The following is a 10762-nucleotide window of genomic DNA, read 5'->3' as shown; positions in this document are numbered from 1 at the left end:
AAGTATTCCAAAGATTTTAGGAGAAGTTTTTTTTGAATAGAATGTGGTTGTGTATTACTATTATTTGTAGAGCATTAAAGAATATATTTAATTAAAGAAATTAAAATACATGTTAAGTGCTATAAAAGAAGAGAAAAAGTAAGTGTAAATATTACACATTTTTTGAGTTATGAGATTCTTTTTGTTGTTTGAATGAAAAATTTTAATTGCCAAAGCTTTATGTTGATCCACAGCATTAGAAGTGTACAAGTCTACCATAATATGAATTGTTTACCATGCACAAACTGTTTATGAGCATACACAAATACAACTAGATAAGAAATAGTTACTGATAAACAGCAAACTGACTTAAAAAGATAAATAGACTTGCTCACAATATGGACAATAGCACCCTCACACAGTATGTTTTTTTTTTTCAGTTATGTTGGCTGTAAAGAAAACACTTGAGCCTTCATTTAAAAAAGTCTCTAATTTCTCATTAAGTACACCAGGCCAGAGGAATAAGGTTATAAATTTTTTTATATTTGTATTCTTATAATTACATTGTTTTCCAAGGTTAGCATTTTATTAAAGCTCAGCTTACATTGTCTCATAATTTAATTCTATAGGTCGAATATGAAAAAACTAATGATAGAATCTTGATCTACATTGGAGCTGGAACTGCTGGTTGTATATTTATGATATTTTTGGTTGTTTTTTTGATTTCTCAGAGAAGAAGGTTTAAGCAAATTAAAAGGTATTTCAGCTAAATTATTTTTTATGTTATTGTGTTATTACTTATGTAAGAGTAGTTGATTTATTTTTAAAAGTGTGTAAAAGTGCAAAAATGTTATCAGAAATCAAGTTCTTAAGTAATAGTTTTTGTATGGTCAAGCAAAAACCATGGATTGATAACTTCCTATAATGCCTCTCCAAATTTTTAATCATTTCTCATGTATTCAAGCTTCCAATAAAAGTTACTAAAAAAAGAACAAGACCAATTTTAATTTTTTGTTTGGAAAGTTATGTTTGAAAACAAAGGTATAAAATATTCCTCATTTCAAACTGTTTTACCCAGTAAAAGTTAATTTTAAAAAGTGGTTTTAACTATTTTAGTTTTCATAACATGCACCCTTTTTGAAGCAACTACTTTTTTTTTTTGATTTTTCATTTAGAATACTCTCCTTCTTGTAATGTGAAAATTCTGGCATCTCCTGGCATTTCATAAACTTTAATTAATTTAAATAATTAAAGGTTATGAAATTTTGAATGTCATAAAATTTTTACACACATTAAGCAAATATTGTTTTCACTTGTAAAAGATCATTTTCAATGACAGATTTTTTAACAATTTTTAAAACATTAACAGTTAAAAAAGATAGATAAGGACTTTCCATAAGTTCTGATGTGCATTTGGCTTTTTCTAATTACTCTCAGACAATGGGTTTTAAATAGTGGCCCAAAGTATGTAAATTAAAATTTACTATAAAGGTTCTCATTTTCAAAGTTACATCAACAACTTTACACCTCATTCCACATAAAAGTAGGATCTTTATTTAATATTCATTTAAAAACAAATTCCTCTATTTAAAAACAAAAAAATCAAAATTCAAAAGTTAAATTGAAATGAATTGTTATCAATTATTTTTATGAAAAGGCATTTCATAATAGTATTGTTAGATATTCTTATGCTTTGAATCTCAGATTTAGGGTATTGTTTGATGTGTGCACTAAAAACTCAATTGATTTTAGGAAAAACTTCTGGGTATGCCAAAATGATTTGAGTGTTTATTTTAACAAAAAAATTGACTTTAACCTGATGCAAAGAAAGATTGTAACTCTTCATATGAATTAAACAAAGTTTTTGAAAAGTGCTTTACTTACAACTTTATATTAATAAATTATATAAGCCATTATAACTTTCTGCTTTTTAAAATTAGCAGCATATATATCTCATTTCATAAATTTACTAGACTATATTTTAACACTCAAACCTTATTGAACTGTATTACAGTATTGAGAAAGCTATTTTCATTTTGGTTTGACTATTATAGCACAGAAGATTGAAGGTCTTCTAAAAGAAACATCAATTTCAGCTTCCAAATTGTAAATGAGATAAAGCATTCATAATAGCACAATAGAAACATCTTCTAGCTGGCATGTAGATTGTCTCAGAAATATTTATAAAAATGTGAAATTTAAATTGGTAAAATTTTAAGTATTACAAAATATATGCTGCATACAGTTAATTTTAGAAAAAGCTTAGGGTTTTAATAATTGAAGTTTATCAAACTTAATAATAAGATAGTATTGCATATTTATGTAAAATTTTAAATCAAAATATAATTTAAAAAAGTGTGTGCAGTGACGGCCAGCTACTGTCATTAATGAATGACCAATACATTAAAGTCAATTTACCAACTATTAACTTTGAGGTTCAGCAATTCATTATAATATTTGTTTTATTACAGAAAAAAACAATACTGAAAACATAATTCAATAATGATTGACCTATTGTCCTGAGAGTGAGAACAATTAGTTCAGGGCTTAATTTAATAGTTTACTTTTATTAGAATGTTACATTTAAAATGAAGTCTTCATTTAAAAGTTTAAGAAACTGTCAATTACTTTTATAGGAAACAGATAGCTGATTCATTTTTAAGAAAACATAAAGGTGAGTGTTTAATTCATACAATAAAGTGATTTATCAGCAAAAAAAAAAAAAAAAAAAAAAAAAAAGAATTAAGTTTTTTCTTAATTCTGTTTGTTTTGTCTTATACATTTAATGGTAATTGTATGTAAAAATAACTTGAGTTTAAAACATATCAGCTACTCAGAGGAAATAAATTTAGAATATTGTTATTTTCTTAGGGTATGTTTATAAAGAACCTCTATTTCCAGCAGATGACCAAAATAAATTAACAAATACAGGTACTTTTTAAGGCAATATTCTAAATGTTAGCACAACGTTTTATTTTCCATTTTTTCTTCAATTGTTAGAAAAAAATATTTCCTAAATGCTTAATTTTAGATATTTGTTTTTTTTTTGTTCATATTTTGAATTTTTTTTCATTGTCAATTTTTTTATAAAATATTTTTGTAACTTAATTTTCATTTAGAAAAATTATCCTCAATGCCCACCTTGCTTGGCGGAAGTTATGAGGTCAATAGGAAGCATTAGTTTTCTAAAACTGTTTACAAAAATTTATGATTCAAAGTTATAATCATCTTTTGAAATGATGAAACTTTTTTTTTATTTGAATTTCTATTAAATTTTTCAGTTCAAAATTCCAAACAACCAAGTTACTAAAAATTTGCATTTACGAGATTGTATATAGGTGCTATAACTAATAAAATAATTAAGCAGTCTACTGTGCAAATTGCTTCATTTTAATATTTACCTAGTCAATAAGTTATGTTATTTTTTATTGTTTTAAAGGTGGTTGGAGTAATGGAAAGAAAGCATGTACCTTGTCTGGAGAAGTCTAGTTTAGTACTCGAAAAATGAACTTGATGCACATACATTAAGCTCTTAGTCTTATAAGAAGTAGTAATTCACAATTTCTCTACGATGATGCAAATTGAACAAGAGAATTTTTTTTTTTTGCAAAATTTTTATTTTAAAGGAAACAAATGATAATCCTTTTATTTAGGCTTATCTTCTGGCTTGTAGCCTGCAATTGTAAATTTATTTAAGAGTTTGTAAAATAATAACTTCCTTTGTATAAAAATTGCTTTATTGTCTATTTTAAACTCTTGAAAAATTTTTGAACACATCTTGTTTACTGAAGAGTTAAGTCATTTTAAAGCTTTATGTTAATATTAAATTCGTGACTAACTTATTTTTTATTTTAGAGCATTTATAAAGTATTTGAAAAATTTCATATTATTGTAGTTGTTAAATTTTTATTTAGAAATAATGCAATACTGTATTTCAGTAATTTTTATTATCAACATAGTGTCATTCATACATTCATTGATCACCATCAATCGTGCAGCTACGAGTAATAACTTTTACTATTTCTACAAATCAGTGGATTCTTTTACCAATAAAAATCAGCAGGAATTATTTTGTACAAACCTCAATGGACAATGTTTATCAGGAAGTGATTGCACATTCTGTTCATGTTTTGAAAACATGACTTTTGTATCATACGAACACGGATGTATGACATATGATAATGCTGTGAAAGCTTTAAATGGTAATTAAAATTTTGCATTAAAAAAGCAAATGATTTTTTTTACAGTGAAGATTTTTTATTGTAAAGGCAAAATCAAATGAACTATACCAAGCTCTTCCATTTTAGGAATGATGTGCCTTGCTTATAAGGTAAATGCAAGCATCATTCCAGCTGCTACTGAGGAAACATTTCAAATTGGCACGTGTAAAAAGTTGTTTAGTTCTGTTTATTTTGATGACTCTCTTATATACCAAAGCTACAATACATGCAGCATTCATAATATTTTAACTTACAGCAGTTTAAACGGTTCAGAAGAGTTGCTTTGGACAAATGAAAATAATTTACATTTTTTAATAAGCGAAAAAAATAGTTCTAAATGTCTGCAAGTAGGTTTTTTTTTTTAAAAGTAATAAACTTATTTAATAGTTCTATTTAACAGAATGAATTTTAAATGAATCTTTTATAATTAAGAATTACAAATAGTCAAAATTACTAAAAATTTATACTTTAATTTAGAAAAATTCCTCTTTAAACGACCTTGCTATGATGAGTGGGAGAGTAATAAAAATTGCAATTGATTGTGAGGATAAAAATGGCTCAGTTTTGAATACATGCATTATGTTTAAATATGCTGGAAATTATACTCTAGGTATAAGCCTTTAATATTGCTTTAGTAGAAGTAAATATTTATAATCCAAACCTTTTTTTACCATAAATATTTTGATTGGTTTATAAGCTTTTTTTTTCTAGAAAAGTACTGCTTTTATTATTATTTTTTATATCTATATCTTATTTTTATATCTAATTTTATATATAATTTTATATACAGAAAAAATGCTTGTTTTTGTTTATTTAAAGAGCTTTTAAATGTTTTTTATTAATAGAATGGCTAGTTATTTTAGATAATACTTCGTTAATTAATTTTTTATTTTGATACAGATAATGATCTTATAATACAGACAACTGTAAGTTAAAGTTGTTTACTTAAAATGTTTTATATATGATAATAATAATAATAATAATAATAATAATAATAATAATAATAATAATAATAATAATAATAATAATAATAATAATAATAATAATAATAATAATAATAATAATAATAATAATAATAATGATAATAATAATAATAATAATAATAATAATAATAATAATAATAATAGCAATAATAATAGTAATTATTATTATTATAATTATTATTATTATTATTATAATTATTATCATTGTTATTATTATTATTATTATTATTATTATTATTATTATTATTATTATTATTATTATTATTATTATTATTATTATTAGTTATTTTTATCATTATTATTATTGTTAATATTATTATTATTTATTGTTATATTATTATTATTATTATTATTATTATTATTATTATTATTATTATTATTATTATTATTATTATTATTAGTTATTTTTATCATTATTATTATTGTTAATATTATTATTATTTATTGTTATATTATTATTATTATTATTATTATTATTATTATTATTATTATTATTATTATTATTATTATTATTATTATTATTCTTACTATTATTATTACATTATTATTAGTTATTTTTATTATTATTATTGTTAATATGTTATAATCAATATTATCGCTTTTCTTTTCTTTTTTTTTTGTTAAACTTTTAAAACAGATCTTATATTAGAAGCTCAAGGTATTATTTAGTTTGCTAATGAATTTATGAATATATAAAATCAGGGAACAGACAAAATGATTACCTGCTTAAAAACTTTAAGAATTTAGATATGAAAAAGATACAAAACCTTATATAAAAAATTTAATTTAGACAAAAACTGCAGTAACAAGTAGTTCAAGCAAATCAATTACTGGAATCATTGTTGGAATTAGCCTTACAGGTGCTCTTCTTATTGGTGCAATATTTGCTTTCAGACTATTCAGATCTAGAAAGACTAAGTATGATTTATATCTTTGTCTTTCTCATTATACATTTCCTTTATTGTATATGCTGTACATATTTGACTTATATCTAATATGTCTAAAAAACAAAATTTAGAGCAAAACTAGTTCCAATTTTCAAAAGCATTTTAAAAATATTTTTAAGTGTAATATGAAGACTTTGGATGAATATTTGGCTACTATGATTTCTTAAATTCTATTTATTTAACAACACAAAATGTATTCTTAAATCCAAATGAATGTTAGGAATGAAATTTATAGCAAAATATTAACAGAAGCAAACAAGTAACATTTGTGTTCCTAAGAAAGTTGCATAAAAACATAACATTTCATAATAATTGTTAATAATCAACAATGATTATGGAAATATTAGACTATTTTAATACAAAAGTAAAAAATTTAAAAATTGTTTTGTGAAATCTCTAGAATAAGAATCATAATACTAAACTGTCATTAACACTGGATACTGTGTTGTATCCATCAAGTAGTATGTATTGGTGTACTTTTTATGAATCATCATTCACTTCAGAAGCATCTGGTTCTGGAAGTCAATTCCTGCACTTTGAAATGCATAGCAGATGATAGTGAGGAACATTTTCCTATGGGGTTTGATACCTGTTCCTAGAAGCAACAACGGTTTTTTTTTTTTTTTGCAGCTGATATTGAAATGTTGCATGTATTGAGACTGCTTACAAGTAACCGACCTATTCAATAAATTTCAAGTTTATAATTTGTTTGACAAAATTTGGACTGCTGAAAGCTTTGTTACAAACACATTTCAGTATTCAGTTTTACTGCTTTATCCAAGAGGTCACAGAATCGTTGATCTGATGCTAACCCTAACAGGTTAAAATTATAAACAATCAATTTTCTCTTGTAGTATAACTGAGTATCCCCAACATGTGGTGTCACAGTTTTCAGATCAATGGGTAAGTGTAATAAAGAATTTGTTGTCATAAGCAGTCATTTTTTTCTATTTGTCAACTTCTTGCTTTCATTTGCACTGTGGTGAACTTTAAAAGCAGAATATTGATCCTTTTTTGATTTGATTTTCTTGAATTGAGTTTTTGAGTAAAAATTTGTCTATTTTACTGGTTAAAGCTTTCATATGTATACAGTTGTCTGTACATTTATTTCATGCTAAGATATGTTGAACAATACCACTCAAAATTTTATCTGAGTCTGCCCATCTTTTTTGTTTGTCTGATGCCATAAAAGCTTCAAATTTCTTTGTTCCAGTTTTTCCAGAACTAATTTGTTTGATTAAAAATAAAAATGTCTTGAAAAAAATCTCTGACAAATATTTTTTAGTATCATTATTTGAAAGTATATATTATGATGGCTTTCTGTTTCTTTTTCTTCAGATTCAGAGTATCATACCTAGTATTCTTTCTTTTGATTAGTTTTTTCATTAGTAAGGTTGCACAAAAATTCTTTTTTTGCATAATAATATGAAAAATAATTCTGACATATTTTGCCTTGCTCATCATAGCAGACAATGGAGCCCCAAGTGAATCTGCATTTGTTAAAATCAGATTTTTTGGGTTTTTAAGTAGAAACTGTTTTACCTTTTTTAGTAGCATACAACAAATCATCATTACTTGCCTTTCACCTTGCTGTTCATTTTCTTCTAATTTTCTTTTTCTTTTTCTTTTTCTTCCGTGTTTATTGTCCTGAAACACTTGCCTCTTTTGATCCAAATGTATGTGCTGAAATGCTACAATTCTTAAGGGATTCATAGTTTAAAGACTATTGTAATTAATGTCACAGTTTTCTGCATCAAGATTGTTCAAGATGTTTTTTTAGAAGCCAGTTGCTTTAATATGTCAATTTAATTAGGTAACTGCCTCCATGCATTCAATCAACAGCCATAACCTTATTTGTGGCTTGTGCTTCCACTTGGTGATTCAAGCTTGCCATTTTTATAAATTATGAACTTTGAACATCTGGCATTGATGACTTCATATGAGCTAGGTGCTTCAACAAGTTAGTCAGAGTTAGCAGCATTGATGAGTTCATGCAAGCTAGCAGCATTAACATCATTGACAATGATAATACTGCTGGCTTGATTAGAGTTTGCACCATTAAATTGATGCAGATAAGTATCTTGGGTTAATCCAAACGTGGATCTGAGACAGCATAAATGGTTGATCAAAGTTTGGAAACAAATTGAAACAAGCTAAGAGCATTCATGCTTTCACATACTTACTCATAGAACTTTCTGTTGTTGAAAATTTTTCCTTTTAAATAACAAACTATCTTGATTTTATTTAAGAAGAGTTTACTTCAGTTTATTTAAATTGTCTAGAGTGGAATATTGGATATGGAGATCAAATGTAGATAAAATAAGTCTAATTAAAAAATAAGAATTAAGGTGCGGATTAGGGTTAAGATTAGGGTTAAGATTAGGGTTAGATTTATTTGAGTTACTGAGTTACAGTTTATCTCAAGGACAGGTCGTTGATTAGAATCTTTCAACTGCTGTTTAAATCTATAATTGGGGTATTAATACCTCTATTTTAAATCAATTAAATCTTTTTTTTAACTTTGTTGTGTGGTATTCCCACCATAGAAAGAATAAGCCAAAGAAAATTTCAGTGAACAAATTTACGTTTAAACATTACACTACATTTATGTCCAGTTGACAAAACCGAGAAATAACAGTTGTATTTAGTATTATACAGTTATGAATATTATTTGTGAATATGCTACAATTTTGTTCTAAGAGCTAATGGTATTTAGTAATTTAAAAAACATAAGAAATGAGGACATTAAATTTGTGTTGGGTTTATGTGTGTGTGTGTTTTTATATGTATAGCACACACTCATATCATATTATATTACATAATATATATATATATATATATATATATATATATATATATATATATATATATATATATATATATATATATATATATATATATATATATGTATATATATATATAATTTTTTTTTTTCTTTTTATTATAGACAATTAGTTGTTTCCTCTCATCTTGATAAAAAAGAAAATGACGGTAAAAATTTTTTTTTTTTTTTGTGTTTTCTTTTTTAGTTTAAAATTTAAAATATATTTTCTACTTTTATTTTAGAAGGTGCTTACTCATACATTAAACCAGATAGTAGGTTTACATTTCCTTGTTGCTTTTTTTGCAAATTACAAAGTTTCTCTTATGAATGTTTGATATTTATCTTTTGGTTATCTATCTCATAGGCCGTAAAGAAATACCATCCGGTAATTATGAATATATTCAAGTGAAAGACAAATTACCGGTAAGTATTTATATTAAAGTATGTACTTTTATGTTAAAACTTAAAAAGAGCTGTTGCTTATTTTTCAATCACCTCGTCTTAATAGGAATCTCTCATCATTGTATTTGACTTGATTCTAAACAAATCTTTCATTTAACATCTAACTTCCTACGTTTTATTGTCACTGATTACATCCCTCCCTCCTCCGTCCCTCCTCCATCCATGTCATGCATACATGTATACCTACCTACCTATTTACCTATCTACTTTTCCTAAAACCTACACAAACCTGCCTACCTACCCAATCATAGTAGATTGTGTTAAAAATGTGTTTGATTATAATAAAGTTAGATTTTGGTGAAGAAACGATTTCGTGAAGATAAATTAATGAAGCATATTTGCATTTTAAGATAGCGAAATCTATGGAGCAGATAAATCCATATTACGTTTCTTCAGAAGGAAGTATGAAAAATGACGTCGTTAAATCCGACAGCAGCACTACTGAATCTATTGGTGGTGTTGACATTGATTTTAATATTCCCAATAAATTAGAGCATGAAACTGAAGCGTCACACAACTCCATAGTTACTGATGATAAAGCTATTAAAAGAGACTCTTTAAAAGGCCCTGACTTAAATGCTGAAAATATTATTTATGGGTTGGAAAGTGGTATTTATAATGCTGAAAACCAGATGTACGCTTCATAAATACGACATTTCACTTTTTTTATTTTTTAGCACATTTAAATATTTATCATAAAAATATTATCTATATACTTTGTATAATTTATAATTAGAGTTAATTATCACATGGTGTCCTGTTAAAAGTGGCACCATATATTTAAAAATTTATAGCGTAACAAAGGCAACTTCATTTATCGTGACACTTTTAAAAGAAAAAAATACTTCTACATAACAACCGGCCAAAATTTTCTAGCAGGGTAAAATTATTTTTGAATATATAGAAAATCACAACTTTTTTTAGGAAAATTTTTTTATATTTATTGGTATATATATAAAATTTGTAAAATATACTAAAATTTATAAGGAATATTATTTTTAAAAAATTTAATTTTGACTTCGTCTAATTACTCTCCACGGTTTTTGATTACTGCAACGCAGATTTTCGACAGTTTTTTAAGGGTTTTGGGCATAATTTTTTTCCAACTGACATTCAAAATGTCTTAGAGCACATTTCTAGAAGTTGGACCATCCTTTTAAACCTTTCTATCCAGTTAATCCCATAACAACTCAATCTGGTTGAGGTCTGGAAATTGGGGCAGCCAATACACAAGAATTAAGATTTCGTGATCTTGTAATTCTGTTAAATAGTCTGTACACAGATTACTTCATTGATTTAATTAAATTTATTGATTTAATTAACTCTATTATTAAAAATAATGAGTGC

General features: G+C 25.2%; 2 protein-coding genes across 5 annotated transcripts; both read left to right on the top strand.

The window, feature by feature from the left end:
• The first annotated feature begins 77 nt into the window (after positions 1-77).
• Positions 78-3738, top strand: LOC149875979 (uncharacterized). The gene is made up of 7 exons (XM_090075940.1): positions 78-138; positions 420-505; positions 609-736; positions 2616-2653; positions 2851-2910; positions 3099-3142; positions 3419-3738. The coding sequence occupies exons 2-7, from the start codon at positions 422-424 to the stop codon at positions 3485-3487; spliced, it is 423 nt and encodes a 140-aa protein (XP_089932066.1). The 5' UTR covers positions 78-138; positions 420-421; the 3' UTR covers positions 3488-3738.
• A 24-nt stretch (positions 3739-3762) lies between these two features.
• Positions 3763-10258, top strand: LOC149875978 (uncharacterized). Of its 4 annotated transcripts, none has more exons than XR_016448968.1 (9): positions 3763-4181; positions 4287-4546; positions 4677-4809; positions 5100-5125; positions 5973-6042; positions 9077-9120; positions 9196-9225; positions 9318-9376; positions 9766-9780. XR_016448968.1 is itself a non-coding variant. In XM_090075939.1 (9 exons), the coding sequence occupies exons 1-9, from the start codon at positions 3899-3901 to the stop codon at positions 10060-10062; spliced, it is 1260 nt and encodes a 419-aa protein (XP_089932065.1). In that variant the 5' UTR covers positions 3763-3898; the 3' UTR covers positions 10063-10258. The 4 variants fall into 4 exon arrangements, 1 of the variants encoding a protein (XP_089932065.1); XM_090075939.1 differs by having other exon boundaries at positions 5973-6100; positions 9766-10258; XR_016448969.1 differs by lacking the exon at positions 5100-5125 and having other exon boundaries at positions 5973-6100; positions 9766-9851.
• The last annotated feature ends 504 nt before the right edge of the window (positions 10259-10762 follow it).

Source organism: Hydra viridissima, unplaced genomic scaffold (genome assembly GCF_058129835.1).
Source record: "Hydra viridissima isolate aposymbiotic clone 2 unplaced genomic scaffold, HvirCarnegie_v1 scaffold_80, whole genome shotgun sequence".
NCBI lineage: Eukaryota > Metazoa > Cnidaria > Hydrozoa > Anthoathecata > Hydridae > Hydra > Hydra viridissima.
Note: the sequence above shows the minus strand (reverse complement) of the source record. Positions and strands in the feature narration are given on the sequence as shown.

Excerpts from the sequence above, each read along its gene's own strand:
- LOC149875979 (XM_090075940.1), top strand. The coding sequence starts at position 422 with ATGTTGGCTGTAAAGAAAACACTTGAGCCTTCATTTAAAAAAGTCTCT. Across the intron at positions 506-608 it reads CACCAGGCCAGAGGAATAAG|GTCGAATATGAAAAAACTAA; the intron begins GTTATAAATTTT and ends TTAATTCTATAG. Across the intron at positions 737-2,615 it reads AGGTTTAAGCAAATTAAAAG|GAAACAGATAGCTGATTCAT; the intron begins GTATTTCAGCTA and ends TTACTTTTATAG.
- LOC149875978 (XM_090075939.1), top strand. The coding sequence starts at position 3,899 with ATGCAATACTGTATTTCAGTAATTTTTATTATCAACATAGTGTCATTC. Across the intron at positions 4,182-4,286 it reads TGCTGTGAAAGCTTTAAATG|GAATGATGTGCCTTGCTTAT; the intron begins GTAATTAAAATT and ends CTTCCATTTTAG. Across the intron at positions 9,226-9,317 it reads CTCATACATTAAACCAGATA|GCCGTAAAGAAATACCATCC; the intron begins GTAGGTTTACAT and ends TCTATCTCATAG.